Here is a 17,808-nt window from a genome sequence, read left to right on the forward strand (position 1 = left end):
CGGTCTTCGGAGAGACGGACGGGATTTGTGAAGTCCAACGGCGTCCACCTCTGCAGCCACCGGCTCCCAGCTCATCTCCATTGCAAAATCCAGCGGAAATGCCCTGCCGTAACTCTTTTCACTTTGTTGGTCATGCTTTCTTATTTTTCTCAGTAACGAAAAAGGCATGTACGGCTCTCCCGTGTGCTCGAAGCTGACGTAGTGTCCAAGACCAGAACCTTTCCAGGATGTATGTCTTTTAAGCGAACGTAATCTGTTTTCTTTTCCTCGGGACTGGGAGAGGACTGGGAGTCTTGTCGCTGTTAACAGCCAACACGGAGCCATCTTCTCACACGTGTGTCCAATTAATATTAGCGGCTCGCGAATCCCAGCGGAAAAAAAAGTGGCAGGTAACGCAGCTGACGCTTACTTCAGCCACTTGACGCCAGTGTCGTCATCGTCAATTTCGTAGGCCGAAGAGGCTCTTTGCAATGTGTCGACCGCAAGACAGTTCGTACCTGCAAACAACTCAAATAGATTTAGTGCAACGACCCACATACACAGTATGGAAATTATTTAAGCATAGAATTATGATTTATAAGAATTTCCATGTGTGCTAGCAAGTAGAAGATATATTTCTGAGTGTCCCAATTGTCGATCTTATTTTCCTGCACAAGGCACTGACAGCTGTGTGGTCTGAAGAAAACTGCCAACTTACTGGATGCCTGGACATCGATATTCTTAGTACAATATACATTTTACGAGTTACAATTTTACAGTTTTTTGTTCTTTCTTTACTAATTCGCATGTTGTCCCGGGAGAGGGAGGGTGAATAAATTCTGGATCTATATCTAGATAATTAAAGTCGTTCCTGCCCTTTCCACACCCTTTTCTTTCTACTTTACCGTCAATACCATACCCGGATGATACAGATACCACAAGACGTGAGTCTTTTAGGTCGACTGTTCTTTTGAAAAAGGTGAGAATCAAAGCTTTGTGCCACCATATCATGCCGCACTCATGACTGAGTGGCCTGTTTTACAGCGTTCGACGTAGTCCGATTACACGGCGAACATCGATCTGAACAGTCAACTTGATTGCAGATTGGTGCAGACATCACGTGTGGAATGGCCAACAGACATGTAAAGTCCGTCTGTGCTACCTCCAAGCCACTGCAGCCGCTGCATTTAATTTACAGCGAGATCCATTTTAGTGGACCGTATCACTGATGAAAACACATGCTTCTCTTGACGGGACATCCACAACTGTTGATATTAAAAAACTCTCAACCTCTGCAACTCGACTTTTATGGACTCACATTTTATATGCACCTGAAGATGGGACAGAGGCTCCGTAAAAGTGTTCGATTTCCTTTAAAAAAAAATAAATAAATTTTTACAACTGTAGCCGATCTTATCATTGATGATACATCCATTGCGCTGAGCAAGGGGGAAAGGAACTGAACCGACAATGGAGAATGGTGTGCTTCAAGTATCCGTCGGGCTATCCATATGAGTATTTTCGGTGGTGTTGGTAAATCAATTTAGGCTAATGCCAATGCCTCTCCCGCTCTCTCTTTCTTCTCACTAGCTCCTACAGAGGCCTCTTCTTTGCTCTCGGTAAATATTTTCCTATAAGATTTGTTTACTGCTCAGACACTCTCAAAACCATTTCATCTGGAATCTTCAAATCACTGTTGAAATTTTGAGAAGCTTCCTCGACACTGACATCAAACATTTATAATTGTTAGAAGCGTTTAGACTCGCATCAAGACGCAGTCACGTCGATATTTAGATTTCTTTATTTTGGTTAAAGGCTTCCACATCATGCCAATCAAGTCCACGAAGATTTCTTGGTACGCAGCTCGTGGTCGTGCGGTAGCGTTCTCGCTTCCCGCGCCCGGGTTCCCGGGTTCGATTCTCGGCGGGGTCAGGGGTTTTCTCTGCCTCGTGATGACTGGGTGTTGTGTGGTGGCCTTAGGTTAGTTTGGTTTAAGTAGTTCTATGTTCTATGGGACTGATGACCATAGATGTTAAGTCCCATAGTGCTCAGAGCCATTTGAACCAAGATTTCTTCAGCAATAATGATGCCGATAATTTGCCACAACTTTGTCAAAACTGGCCTATTGGTGTGTCTACAGTCAGGCAGCTGATAACTAAAACAAGAAATAAGTCGGAATGCAAGCTGAGGCTTGTTGCACCACCGTCTTATATTCTAGGCTCCAGGCGAGTTAACTGCGTTTCCGTCGTCTTTCGAAATCATAGTAGTCTCACGGTCTTATGACTATCCTGGCCGTCAGAAGCACATCTTGAATGTCTTAACTCGCCTCCTTTTGCGTATGTCCCTTGTAGAAGCTCCAGCCTCTAAAATATATAGATTTCTGATAGCAAGGTTGTAGCCTTCCGTATCGTCGCACGTTTTCGGCCTCCACTGACTGCAGCCTGGGGCTCCACAGGCCGCGTTGGCCGGCACCGTCAGAACAGAAGCGGCCCTCAGCTGCGATGCGCAGGGCGATACAAAGTGGTGGGTCGAGGGAAAGCCGCGGCGGGCGGCGCGTTGCGGCCATTAGCCGGCGGCGGCGTGATTGAGCCGTCAGATAGGCGCCAGCGCGTGCTCCGGGCGGCGCGCCACAGATAACGCATCAGCCGGCTTCCGAAACTGCGGCTGCCGCGAGAAGACCCTCCTCGGCAGAGATGAGAGATGTGTGAACTGAACAGCACGCACTGTGGCATCCTCGTCACATCAGTAAAGTATTCGGCTCCCGATTTATTCTCGGAAACTGCTTAGCGCTACGAATCTGATGACCAAAGAACTGCGTCGAGGAAAAATCTACATCTACATACATACTCCGCAATCCACCATATGGTGCGTGGCGGAGGGCGCCTTGTACCACAAGTAGCATCTTCTCTCCCTGTTCCACTCCCAAACAGAACGAGGGAAAAATGACTGCCCATATGCCTCTGTATGTGGTCTTTCCGCGAAATGTAAGTTGGCGGCAGTAAAATTGTACTACAGTCAGCCTCAAATGCTGGTTCTCTAAATTTCCTCAGTAGCGATTCACGAAAAGAACGCCTTCTTTCCTCTGGAGACTCCCGCCCGAGTTGCTGAAGCATTTCCGTAACACTCGCGTGATGATCAAACCTACCAGTAACAAATGTAGCAGCCCGCCTCTGAATTGCTTCTATGTCCTCCCTCAATCCGACCTGATAGGGATCCCAAACGCTCGAGCAGTACTCAAGAATAGGTCATATTAGTGTTTTATAAGCGGTCTCCTTTACAGATGAAGCACAGCTTCCAAAAATTCTACCAATGAACAGAAGACGACTATCCGCCTTCCCCACAACTGCCATTACATGCTTGTCCCACTTCATATCGCTCTGCAGTGTTACGTCCAAATATTTAATCGACGTGACTATGTCAAGCGCTACACTACTAATGGAGTATTCAAACATTACAGGATTCTTTTTCCTATTCATCTGCATTAATTTACTTTTATCTATATTTAGAATTAGCTGTTATTCTTTACACCAATCACAAATCCTGTCCAAGTCATCTTGTATCCTCCTACAGTCACTCAACGACGACATCTTCCCGTAGACCACAGCATCATCAGCAAACAGCCGCACATTGCTATCCACCCTATCCAAAAGATCATTTATGTAGATAGAAAAATCCGGGACAGGTCGACAGCGGTAGTATAAATCGCGTTTAATGCTATCGACAACTCTACAGCGGTTAGCACTAAACGAATAAAAGTAAATTGCAAGATATTCTTCACGGGGGAGAATGTGCCATTTTGAAATTCAGAGATGACTACCAGATAATGTGTTGTGATCAGAAGAAACTGCTATCGTCCGGCCATAATTGTGGGTTCTTTGATTGCTCTGGGAGAAGGCTCATCAGACTAGAAATATTAGTTCACTTTGTTACATAAATGAATAAAAGATTTACTTAACTCTGGCACACTTCTTTGCCACAAGAGTACTGGATAATTTACAACTATCATTGAGTAAGAAAGCATCACTTGATTCATAAAGTAACAAACTGATCTCTCGAGGTACAACATATACAACAGTACAAGAGGGCACTGCTATCCTGAGAGGGTGCGAGGTCTTCTCGAGTTCCCCCCATCCCCCTCCCCCCTCCCTCCCATCAATTGTTGGGGACTGAAGCGCTCCGTCGCTGTTATCTGTGGTATCGATAAACGCTGCCGGTTAGGGTGCGGCACCGCAATCTCTGGACGATACTACATAGTCCAACGTCGACTAGACATCATTATTATTGTCATCATTATCATTATAATCTATTTTTATAATTATCATCACCATCTACATAAATTCCTGTAGTAAGGGATAATCAAAAGTCCGGGAAGAACATGGACAAAAATAATGAAACAGTGCATTGACATTTCTGTTCAGAAGACGGTCGTTTACATTTAGATCAAGACATACTGGCTGTATTCTGTGTGTTACAGAAACATTATAGCCTTCGATCTGAAAACTTGATTTTGCTCATATAAACCGTCCACGACGTTTATTTTCTTTTTCTGTTTTCCTGGGTATCCAGTTAGTATAGTCATTTACAATTTCATTGTTAATTTGTAACTGTGGTTACATAGAACTTTAATAAAGACTGATGAATCAAAACATTATGACCACGTGGTTAATAGCGCGTTGGTACGCCCTGGAACGCAAGACAGCACTGTTTCTGATTGATATGGACGGAAACAATTGTGCGCCGAGTTGAGAAGCACTCAAGATCTTCCATGGACCTGCTAGCGTAATCGTTACATTCCATACAGAACATGTGGAAGAACAGGCTGTTCTGAAACACAATCTTTCGTAGGATGCTCAACACTACAACGACCCACGTGGATGGGAAGAAACATACGTTGTTCCACTCTATAAGAGAAAGTCCCATCAACATCAAGGTCTTACACATGGAGCACAAGCTCGGATTATGGAAAGATGGGGAAGGAAATCTGGCGTGCCCATTCAAAGAAACCATCATGGCATTTGCCTTAAGCGATTTAGGGTAAATCTGTACGACCAGACGAGAATTAGATCGTCCTCCGGAACGCGATTTCATTGCGCTAACCACTGCGCCACTTCGCTCGGTACAACCGTTGCGTTATCGACACGCATGGGAGAGCATACGCAACATAATACATTCCAAAATGCCGCGCATAAAAATGGTATTTTTCCGGGGCTCGTACCTCCGATTCTACTGGTGGTAGAAAAGTAGAGCCGAGTATTTCCGATAGCTAGGGCCCTTTTATGCACCCAACAGAAGGATAGTCTCACGGTAACTATCTTACAGTATTGGATAAAAGTTTAAATGTTATACACTTCCTCCAGCTTAAGCAAGTGGAGCAAATCGGTTGGTTCATTTGGCATTAGATGTGGTCTTCGGGGCGCCCTTAAGGCGCTTATGGAAGTATCATTAAGTTCGTGGGCGGTTCCCGAGAAAAACCAGAATGTACCGACGTAAAGTCAGGCGCCGGCACGTCGGTAAGGAACGTTAAAGCAGAGAGGGCTGTGACAAGACGTCAGCCAATAGTACGCTGACCGACCCCTCTCCAGGACGACAACGAGACAGCAGCGGCCTCTAGGCGAAGAGGACATAAGCGCCGCGTCCCCGTTGAAGACTAGCCATTCTACGAACTTTACAGCAGCGAGTTAGGAACTGTATAATTTCACATGTATTAGGCATTGTCTATACTCATGAGATTTCTTATTTTGTCTGTCGCCCATAGCTTGCGACCTGTAACTGTAAATTCTCAAAGATAAGTATTGTCATTTATCTTACTGTAATGAAAATTCATTAATACGATTGCTTGAATTGTTGTCAAGCGATCCGAGAAAGCAGGTTTCCTAGGCACCCCATATTCGACGAATAGGCAGGACACAACACAAAAAACATGGTTTTTGGGAAAAAAAACCGAGCCGGGGATTCCAAGACGGCTATGGACAGCAAATGCCTCTAATTTTTATGATACATTCGTAAGATACGATCGCGAACAACCTTGAAAATTTTCTTGATATCTTTCTGTGTTTACTAAATACAAATTAACACACGCGAGATGACGAGTAGAAACTCACACTCTGTTTATCCTCTCTTACATAATAGTAACGAAAAAGTTAGACCTACTCTGGAGTACAGTCAGACCTCTCGAAATATAAATTCCCTTGAGAAATTAAAAGTTTCGTAGCGGCCGTTCATGGCCCAGAATCTGCCAACCACAAGACTGAATAAAGCACTACATCACAGGCAGGTCTGCCTTTTTAAAGCACAAACGTAAATAGTCCGGAATCGCTCCCATGAACTCTTCACCGAAAAGACCCAGTCCTCACTTGGCTCCTGTATTGTTACGTGCTGTTTGCTTTTCCTTTGGCTGAAGGCTGTCCCCACCGAAAATACATAATCCTTAAGGTCTACAGACATGATGTGACTCGAGTTAACCATTTCATCGTCTAAACTAATGTATTACAACAATATTTCAAAATGGCTCTGAGCACTATGGGACTTAACATCTGAGGTCATCAGTCCCCTAGAACTTAGAACTACTTAAACCTAACTAACCTAAGGACATCACACACATCCATGCCCGAGGCAGGATTCGAACCTGCGACCGTAGCTGTTGCGCGGTTCCGGACTGCGCGCCTAGAACAGCTAGACCACCGCGGCCGGCAATATTTAAATAAATAAATGTTACAAACATTCGGGTCACAATAAGACCATTCACAATAAATATAAATAAAGGTTTGTCCTTAAATAAATAATACAGTGTTCTTACTCAAGCGCACTATCGATAAATATCAACAGATTATCATTGAATATTGTTTAATCAATTATTTGGACCTACTTGTCAGAAGCGTCTTTTGACGCTCTTTTACAAGGGTGGTGACAGCAAATAAATGCTTTGGCTACTTCTTTAATTACTATAATTTTGTATTACCAATTGTAATTAATATTTAAATAAAGTTACTGTTAAAACAGTGAACTGTTCATTAAACCACTACACAAATATGACGAAACATGAGGTACAGTATTCATGCTATATTTATTTGCTGTGTAATTGTGGAGAATACGATATTCTGACAAACATTTACAAAAAAAAAAATGGTTCAAATTGCTCTGAGCACTATGGGACTCAACTGCTGAGGTCAGTAGTCCCCTAGAACTTAGAACTAGTTAAACCTAACTAACCTAAGGACATCACACACATCCATGCCCGAGGCAGGATTCGAACCTGCGACCGTAGCGGTCTCGCGAAACATTTACAGATTGGAGAGATATGAAACACGTAATAAATCAAGAAATAAACTGAATATAGATGCATAGCTTTCAGAGCTACAGTGAAATGCTGTCATATGTTGAAATAGCATGAAGTGTTTAAAAGTTGTTAATTCAGAGGTTCGTTGTGAAAATGTTTATTCATTGTATATTAATTTCTGTGGTTTTACAGATATTGAAATATTGTTGTGTCATTGGGTGCGCCTCATTTTTCTGAGACTGCAGATTTGTTCAGATTTGCTTTAATACTTAATGGTGAATTATTATAGGTTCTTGAAGAAGTGTAAGAACACCTCTTTGAACTTGTCTGACACACCGCCGTTTCTTGAAGCATTGTCTCCTGCACAAATGCCACGTGAGTAACAGGCATTCAAAATCCCAGCTTTGGAACCTATCCATTTCCCGCGACGTTGCTTGTCTTTGTACCTGGACTTGCCCGTACCGGTCACCTAGCCGGATCTGCTGTGGCGCGCCAGAGACCTGACAGGGCACAATGTCACCTCCCCTCAGACCACTTTCAGGCGCCCAAATCACTCGCCTACATACGCGTAACGTTACATTGCGGATGCCAAGTATTTTAGGGAAATTTTTAAAGCTGCTGAGAAATGTAGAATGAAGCAGCTGGTACCCCAGGTAACAGGAGCATGATTGTCTTTTTGTGTTCAAATAGGAGCATTTTTCCACTGATAATGATATGCTACATAACTTCCATAGCTCTTTGGGGCTTTTCGCGGAAGATACTGCTGTCAGAAAACTTGATCCGACACGCAAAAAGAAACAAAATAGATCTATTGTGCAAATACTTGTAGGTAACCCTCGGCAAACACAAATCTAATGGATGCAGAATAAATAGACGAAAAGCCCCTTTATCGTTTGACTACTTTTGTTTGGTGATGAGTGACAACCGCCATTTTTATGTGTATCTGTTCGGGACAATGTACGACGGGAAATACCACGTTGATATAGTTGCGAAGAGTACTTCCAGACAGAGATTTATCGGAAGAACCATAAGGAAGTGTTATTACCTCACCAATGAGGTAACTTACGCAACCATCCTTTGACCTATTCTTGAGTTTTAGTGACTAGTATGGGATCATCGCCAGCAAGCTCCATGGACGGAAGAGATAAGGAAACGTCAGAGAACAGCGGCGTGATTCATTACGGCTACTTTTACGCAGTGTGAAAGTAATCTTTAAGAAATTGCAGTGGAAAACACTAAACGTAATTTATGACCGCCTACGTCGAAGTACACGTCAAGAAACATATTGCTTCCTCTAGTATATAACTTCGCTAATGACCACTAGCAGCGAATTAGAGTAAGTCACGCTAACAATCAGATTCTGGTCTCTCTGGTACGTTGCAGACAGTGTAGAACTTGTCTAGAGGTCATCTGACTCTCCATTGTTGACCTAAGTGAAGGAAGTCAAGTAGTGGTTAAGTCCCAGTCAGTTGTGTGGAGTCACCGCAAAAAGTTGGGTTGACGCGTAAATGTGACACAACAGCAGAAAGACCTGTCGTGATTGAACAAGACAGTGGCCACACAGCGAATGAGATGCCTGATTTGTTCAGCTGAATATGGCATGCATAAGATACTTGCTGATTCGCTTCCTAGTTAAATTGCTATATTCAGAACTAGAGACAGTGTTACAAGGCATTAGCGCAATGTCTCGTGGGGTTCTAGTTTATGTCCGTTGTGCTTTGTAGCTGTATATCGTTGTAAGTATCGACAGTCCGCCGTTAGCGTCGCATATGGACTGTCCAGTGCGTCTACAAGGAACGGTGTACCACTCGCAGCCAGGCAACAGTGATAGAAATATCCTAACCGATAGGGATCGGAAACGAGTGTCTCACCTTGCTGCTGTCAGTCAATGCAGGGCAATATGAACCTCTTTCCCAGCGAGTATTACGGAGGTAGCTGCATGTAAAGAAGATTTTGAATTAGGTATTGTTTACAGCGACACATAAAGCTGCACGTCTTCAATGGGCCAAAGAACACAGAAACGACATCAACTGACTAGAGGCTTGTTGTGTGGTCCAGCGAATTGTGATTTCTTCCCTCTGCGAATGATGCAAAGCGATGAGTGTACTGACGGACCATTACGGTGTTTCACCCGCGGTATGTTGGACAATGTATTTCAGGGTGGAGGTGATCCTGTGATGTGCTGCGGGTGTTCGCACCATGACTTGGGACCACTCATTCAGGTTACGGGGACCGTGAACCAGGATGTTTATTTCAACACTTCCCGTGACCAAGTGTTACCCTCACTTCTACATCTTCGTATGGACAGTACCGTAATTCAGGATGACAACAGCCGTCTTCACAGGACAGTATGCATATTTCCCTGGTTTAACGTACACTCAGGCATTGAAAATCCTATTTCCCGTTAAGCCACTCGAGCTTAATCTCACAGGAAGCTCTGAGACTATCTGAAACAGCAGCTGAAACGCAGCAACCGACATACGCACAACTCGGTAACTTCACCTGAATATGGCATACATAAGATACTTGCGGATTCGCTTCCTCGTTAAATTGCTATATTCAGAACTAGAGACAGTGTTACAAGGCATTAGCGCAATGTCTAGTGGGGTACTAGTTTATGTCCGTTGTGCTTTGTAGCTGTATATCGTTGCAAGTATCGACAGTCCGCCGTTAGCGTCGCATTTCTTTCATCGGCGTGCAATCACTGGCAGTTGCAGTGAAAAGAGGAAGCACTGGGGTCCTCTTAAGCAGGGTGTTTCAAAAATACTCCGACAAACTCTGAAGATACATAGAAGGTATCTAGAGTGACTAAATTAGGATGGGAACCCATGTCTGGAAACGTCATCCAATGATGCTACAGAGCGTCGAAGTTACAGGCGCCGGCTCCTGCTGTTAGCCCCCCCCCCCCCCCGCCACCGGCAGCAGGTGTGACTTAGTACGCGAACAGACCGTGGGCAGAACGTCTCGCAATGTACCTGACAGCAGTCTGGCCATTAGATGGCGCTGGACGCGGCGACGCCTGTCACACGAGAACTGTAGCGACAGGGGGGGAGCGACAAACGTAGACAGCACGAGCTCAGCGCTCAGCTGTAGTGTTTTCACGTGCTGGTGTGTCGCATCACGAACACGTTCACCTGGGCCGAGCAGCGCGACATTTATTTCGCGTGTGGTGAGGCGAGATGCAATGGCCACACAGTGTTACGCATCCATGGGCAATGATATACCAATAGGCGTCAGCCGCACTCACCACGTTTGCAGCTATCCATCGACGTCTGGGCGAAACGGGTGGTTTCACTGGGTTAAAAGGATGGCTTCACAGGCCGTGAACATGACAGAGGGCGGGCGAAGTGTATGCACGACACAATCTGCGGAGGACGTAGTAGAGAGATTCGACGCAGACCCATCCGCAAGCACCCGCGCTATAGCAGACGCAACGCAGAGCTCCCACTCAGCAATTTGGAGGGTGCCACATATTTTTGTCGTTCTCCTCTGCCGCTACCGCCGTTAGCGGTCTCTCAATTTTTCAAGTGAAAGGCATGGCCGCGTTCAGCGCCACCTAACGTCTAGACTGCCGTCAGGTACACTGCGAGACGTTCTGCCCGCAGTGTGTTCGCGTTCAAACTGACGCCTGCTGACGGAGGGGAGCCCTGTCGCAGGTGCCGGCGCCTATAATTTTGACGCTCTGTAGCGTCGTCGGATGATGTTTCCAGAAAAGGGCTCCTTCAACATTTGGTTCCTCAAGACACCTTCTACATCCCGTCGAAGTTTGTAAGTGTTATTTTAAAATATGCTATACATAATGGAAGCGTGGTTCGTTCGTTGGAGCACACAGCGACACCTGAAGTTAAAACGTCTATTTGTGTGGTAAAAGGCGCATTTAGGAGTGAGCAGATTATTAATGCAAACGATACATTCAGTGCACAACAAACTCGTATATATCTGTCGTGCCCCGTTGACTGAACCTGAAAATCGTATCTTTAAGAAAGGAGCTCTTTTTACCAGAATTATGTTACCTTACAGTGAGGTGACAAAAGCCGTGGGATATCGGTATGCGCATATGCAGATGGCGGTAGACAAAGTATAATTGCCACGCGGGGTAGCCCCGCGGTCTGAGGCACGTCGCCACGGTCCACGTGGCTCCCCTCGTCGGAGATTCGAGTCCTCCCTGGGGCATGGTTGTGTGTGTTGTCCTTAGATGGTTTAAGTTAGATTAAGTAGTGTGTAAACCTAGGGACCGATGACCTCAGCAGTTGGTCCCATAGAAACTTACCACAAATTAAAATTAACACAAGGGTGAAAGGGCAGTGCATTGGCCGAGCTGTCATATGCACACAGATGATTCACATCAAGAGTTTTCAGTCGGTAATTAATAGATTTTTAATGCGGAATGGAAGTTGAAGCTGGACGCATGGGAGATTCCGTTTCGGAAATCGTTAGAGAATTCAGTACTCTGATATCCACATTGTCAAGAGTGATCCGAGAATACCAAATTTCAGACATTGTCTCTCACCATGGACAAAGTTGTCGTTGACGCCCTTCACTTAACGACCAAGAGCAAAGGCGTTCGTGTAGAGTCGTCAGTGTTAGAGACAAGCAACACTGCGTGAAATAACCGCAAAGATTAATGTGCGACGTACGAGGAACTTTTCCGGTAGGACATTGCGATGAAATGTGGCGCTTATGGGCTATGGCAGCAGATGATCGACGCGAGTGCCTTTTCTAACAGCACAATATCGCCTGCAGTGGTTCTCCTGGCTCGTTACCATATCGGTTGGACCCTACGGGACTGGAAAACCGTGACCTGGTCAGATGAGTCCCGATTTCAGTTGGTAAGAGTTGATGGTGGGGTTCCAGAGTGGCGCAGACCCCACGAGTTATGGATCCAAGTTGTCAACAAGGCACTGTGCAAGCTGGTAGTGACTCCATAATAGTGTGGGCTGTATTTACACGGAATGGACTGGGTCCCCTGGTGCAACTGAACTGATCTTTGAGTGGACATGTTCATGTTCGGCTAATTGGAGGACATCATGTTCCCAGATATCGATGGAACTTTTATAGATGACTGTACTCCACGTTTGTTGTTGTTGTTGTAGTCTCCAGTCCTGAGACTGGTTTGATGCAGCTCTCCATGCTACTCTATCCTGTGCAAGCTTCTTCATCTCCCAGTAACTACTGCAACCTACATCCTTCTGAATCTGCTTAGTGTATTGATCTCTTGGTCTCCCTCTGCGATTTTTACCCTCCACGCTGCCCTCCAATACTAAACTGGTTATCCCTTGATGCTTCAGAACATGCCCTACCAACCGATCCCTTCTTCTAGTCAAGTGGTGCCGCAAACTTCTCTTCTCCACAATCCTATTCAATACCTCCCCATTAGTTACGTGATCTACCCATCTAATCTTCAGCATTCTTCCTTAGCACCACATTTCAAAAGCTTCTATTCTCTTCTTGTCTAAACTATTTATGGTCCATTTTTCACTTCCATACACGGGTACACTCCATACAAATACTTTCAGAAACGACTTCCTGAGACTTAAATCTATACTCGATGTTAACAAATTTCTCTTCTTCACAAACGCTTTCCTTGCCATTGACAGTCTACATTTTATATCCTCTCTACTTCGACCATCATTAATTATTTTGCTCCCCAAATAGCAAAACTCCTTTGCTATTTTAAGTGTCTGATTACCCAATCTAATTGCCTCAGCATCACCCGACTTAATTCGACTACATTCCATTATCCTCGTTGTGCTTTTGTTGACGTTCATCTTATATCCCCCTTTCAAGACACTATCCATTCCGTTCAGCTGCTCTTCCAAGTCCTTTGCTGTCTCTGACAGAATTACAGTGTCATCGGCGAACCTCAAAGTTTTTATTTCTTCTCCATGGATTTTAATACCTACTCCAATTTTTTCTTTTGTTTCCTTCACTGCTTGCTCAATATACAGATTGAATAACATCGGGGAGAGGCTAAAACCCTGTCTCACTCCCTTCCCAACCATTCCTTCCCTTTCATGTCCCTCGAATCTTATAACTGCCATCTGGTTTCTGTACAAATTGTAAATAGCCTTTCGCTCCCTGTATTTTACCCCTGCCACCTTCAGAATTTGAAAGAGAGTATTCCAGTCAACATTGTCAAAAGCTTTCTCTAAGTCTACAAATGCTAGAAACGTAGGTTTGCCTTTCCTTAATCTAGCTTCTAAGATAACTCGTAGGGTCAGTACTGCCTCACGTCTTCCATTATTTCTACGGAATCCAAACAAATCTTCCCCGAAATTGGTTTCTACTAGTTTCTCCATTCGTCTGTAAAGACTTCGCGTTAGTATTTTGCAGCCGTGACTTATTAAACTGATAGCTCGGTAATTGTCGCATCTGTGAACACCTGCTTTCTTTGGGATTGGAATTATTATATTTTTCTTGAAGTCTGAGGGTATTTCGCCTGTCTCATATACCTTGCTCACCAGATGGTAGAGTTTTGTCAGGACTGGCTCTCCCAAGACTGTCAGTAATTCTAATGGAATGTTGTCTACTCCCGGAGCTTTGTTTCGACTCAGGTCTTTCAGTGCTCTGTCAAACTCTTCACGCAGTCCATGTTAAGAGGCCACAATTGTTCGCGATTGGTTTGAAAAACATTCTGGACAGTTCGACTAAATGATTTGCCCACATAGATCGCCCACCACGTATCCCATCGAACATTTATGGGACATAATCGAGAGGTCGGTTCGTGCATAAAATCCTGCAATGGCAACAATTCGTAGTTACGGCGGCTATAGAGGCAGCGTGGCTCAATATTTCTGCAGGGGACTTCCAACGACTTGTTGACTACCTGCCACGTTGAGTTGTTGCACTAAGGAGGTCCGACACAGTACAAGCAGGTATCCCATGGCTTTTGTCACCTTAGTGTAACTGGCATAATTGCACCCATTCCCTCCGCGTCGAACTTCCGTACAGCACTGAAGCGTTCCAGCATTCCTACAAACGACAGTACAACAGAGGAAGCAGTACTTTATGCTAGAGCTTCAGGTAGGTGGTGTAGCCCGCAGCAGCAAAACGAACTTTCCTATCACCATCCGAAGTGCAATATAAAACGGAGGTCGCATACATGCTTTGCGGACCGCATACCTCCTTGCAGAGGACTGCCAGGACGGGCCGTGCAGCAGCGACCCTGTCGCTGGGGCAGCCATTAGTGGCCGGACTGTTGCCGGTGCTGGCGACCTGCCATTTCAATTAACGCGCCGGCGAGGAGACGCTGGCGGTTCTTCCCGAAATGGAGAACTCACCGCAGGCGGGCCGTAATTACAGGACGGCGCCTTCTGTGCGCGCCGCGGCGCCGCGCTAAGTGCGGCCGGTCGCCACAAACGACGGCCGTTACCTGACTTTTTTACGACGTGGCACACATAATTTTGATAATTAACAGCACGATTAGTACTGCGAAATTCGTTCGTCCCAGTTTGTTCAGGGAAGCGTAGCGCTCGGTTAACAAACTGTAAGTTGTCACGATTAATGAGCGACATAAATTTAAGTATTATTAATAAGCTTCTGTGTTAGTCTTAAGATTGTTTGGTTTATAGTCTTTTTTTCCAGCGCGCTTTGAACTTAAAATTGTGTTCAGATACCCATTATTGTAATTTATTTCAGTGCTTTCAAACGACTGACGTCGTATGTTCCACCAAGAAATAATTCGTAAGTATATGTAGAAGATTCAATCCCAATCTTGACGACCATGTTTATGTAGCTTTAACTAGCTTGCACGTGAAGCAGGGAAAATATATTGAGCTGAGAAAGAGGCTAAAATCTACGTTCTATGCAGGAACACTCATACTGTTTCCTTAATCCCATACGCAATTGTCTGCTTCGCGATAAATGTACTCCACATTCAAAACTCTATGCCTTACAGGAACTCAAATCCGGCTGTATCCACGTATATCACACCTTCACAGCTTCAGTTATGCCAGCCACTCTATAAACTTTTTAGAAAATCACGAAGGGCAAGGTTCGAATTATAAACCTCGATTCGGTACACTGTTTCATCCTGCCACGGAGTTTGACAACAGCGTTCACTCCAATGCACTCTGTCTTCATATTTTCAAATTTTCGAATCACTTTACTACTTGTAACATATACACTGTCCAGGCACGTAACGTGAAAACCTGTCATAAGCCTGAGTAACCACCTTTTGCTGCGCGGACCGCTCCGAGACACGCAGGAAGAGAGTCAGCGAGGTTCTGGATAGTGCCGACAGGAATGCCAGCCATGGTGACTGCAGTGCCGGGCCAGCTACGCTAGGTTTCTCGCTTGAAGATCCGTGGCGCGGACAGGCCGATCGAGGTGTACCACTGATTCATCATTGGCTTTAAATCCGGGGAATCTGATGACCAGAGGAGTGTGGTAAACTCATACCGTTGCATTTTGAACCGCGCACTTACACAAAGAGCTACGAGACATGTTGCATTGTCCTGTTGGTAGATGTCATCGTGCCAACGAAAAACAAACTCCTACAGGGTTAGAAATAGTATCAGAGGATAGATGAATACTTGTGTTGATCCGTTGTGCCCTCCAGAACAAAGACATCATCCAGGGAACGGCGTGAAAACATTCTCCAGACCCTTCCGACGATTATCGCATGTCTTTGCTTTCAGGCGTTTAACACGGTACACGCCAACGGCCATCTGTCCGATGGAGCACAAAACGCGATTCATCCGAAAAGGCCGCCTGTCGCCACTCTGTGAAAGTGCAGTTGCGGTACTGGCGAGCAAATTCCAGTCTACGTGGCCTATGAACAGCAGTCAGCATGGGTGTATGAACCAGGCGCCTGCTACGATGCCCCATATTCAGCAACTTTCGCTGAACAGTCGTTGAGGAAACACTGTCGGTGACCCCTTGGTTCATTTGGGTGGTCCGTCGCTCAACAGCTGCACCTCTATTCGCCTGTGCGCCTCTACGCAGACGTTGTTCACCCCTGTCATCTATGGCCCTTGTTGTGCTACAGTTGCCTCGGCGCCGGTTTGGGATAGCGACATTTTGCTAAGCACAGTATATTTCAGCCACAGCGGCACGCGAACAGTTTGCAAAACTAACCGTTTACGAAATGCTTCCAGCCTTGGTCCGAAAGTCGTTTGGATAGTAGATAAATCGCTCCGCTCCCGCATTACGACAATTGCTTTGCATTGTTATCCGCGTCCCCGTCCCCCCTCACCACCACCACCACCACCGCCGCGTGGTCTTAGGGCGCCTTGCCACGGTTCGCGCGGCTCGCTCCGTCTGAGGTCCGAGTCCTCCCTCGGGCATGGGTGTGTGCGTTGTCCTTGGCGTAAGTTAGTATAAGTTACATTAAGCGTAAGCCTAGGGGCCGATGACCCCTAGGAACTTTCCTCCACCTGCCCCCTCCCCTCCCCCACCCCTACAAGGCACGCTTTATATACCTTTCACTACTAGTGCTGCCAACCGCCATTTGTGATTGGTTATTGCACGTTGATGTCGAACTTATGCGGTGGTCATACTAATCTTACTGGACTGTGCATAATGCTGCTTGAAAACAGGTATTACGGTAAGGGACCTCAAATTTCTGGAATGTTAAGCGTTGGCCGAATCGGATGTAACTACTCTTTGTGTCATTCACAGATATCCTCCGCCCACGGAAGAATGCTGTTATGGGCAACCAAGTCTACGTTCCTTCGTTAACACCGAGAACTCTTAACAACTTGGCTCCCAGTTCCAATAATACGTAACTTTTATCACAGCCACTAATAAAACGATAAATCGATGTTGTAATGCTCACATGATGAACTAATTGTTGTCCCTGCTTCATGTATCACACTCGGAAAAATTTTCATCAAGATGCTTAAATGACTAAGAGAGGACTAACGCAAATAGAAGGTCCTTACTTGTGCATCAAAACTAAATTGTTTCTTATAGTTATCAAATTTAATTTGGACGACTTTTTTAGGTCCACTAAGATCATAGTTCTTTATTACAAAATTTCTATAAGGTTCTGTGAGCATCAGCGAGTAAAGAATCGAAAACCTCAACTTCAAGTCTAAATGAAGAGTAATTCTCCACCAAGTCCTACATTGCTGTAATCAGAGCGAGCCTCGTCAGGCTCCATATTTCCAAGTATAAACCCATCTATAGAAGTGTACATAATGCTTTCAGACGTCAGGGGATTTTGTTTTTCCCCATTCATGGAATAATAGCTTTTTATAGCCTTCCGCTCAAATTAACACTGTCCCACGACATGGGACGCTCACGATTATTTTACTTTTGTTCGACTGAGATTCGATTACACTATAAACACTTACTATGGAGCACACACTTATTATGAAGCCTTAGGGCTGATAATCTTGCATGCTATTTCAATTAAGGTAGCCCCTGGCGTCCCAAAAGTATTTCAGTGGAATCTAGATTGGCTCTTTTGAAAATACCATTCCCGAACCGGCACCCTGTCGATTTTCTGTTCCGTTCCGCCAGTAGCATTGCTTTTCAAATGAGGGAAAGATCAATATTTGAAAATACTAACGAATAACTTATGTTCCTGATTCAAATATGTTTCAAAT

General features: G+C 45.1%; 1 protein-coding gene across 1 annotated transcript in view; it reads left to right on the plus strand.

Moving 5' to 3' along the window:
* The first annotated feature begins 2,679 nt into the window (after positions 1 to 2,679).
* The window catches only part of LOC124616366 (NADPH oxidase 5), a 450,136-nt gene continuing 435,007 nt past the window's right edge, over positions 2,680 to 17,808 (plus strand). The window contains exon 1 of the mRNA XM_047144676.1: positions 2,680 to 2,724. Within this exon, the coding sequence (XP_047000632.1) occupies positions 2,680 to 2,724 (45 nt within the window). The remainder of the gene's footprint in view (positions 2,725 to 17,808) is intronic.

This window comes from Schistocerca americana, chromosome 5 (genome assembly GCF_021461395.2).
Source record: "Schistocerca americana isolate TAMUIC-IGC-003095 chromosome 5, iqSchAmer2.1, whole genome shotgun sequence".
NCBI lineage: Eukaryota > Metazoa > Arthropoda > Insecta > Orthoptera > Acrididae > Schistocerca > Schistocerca americana.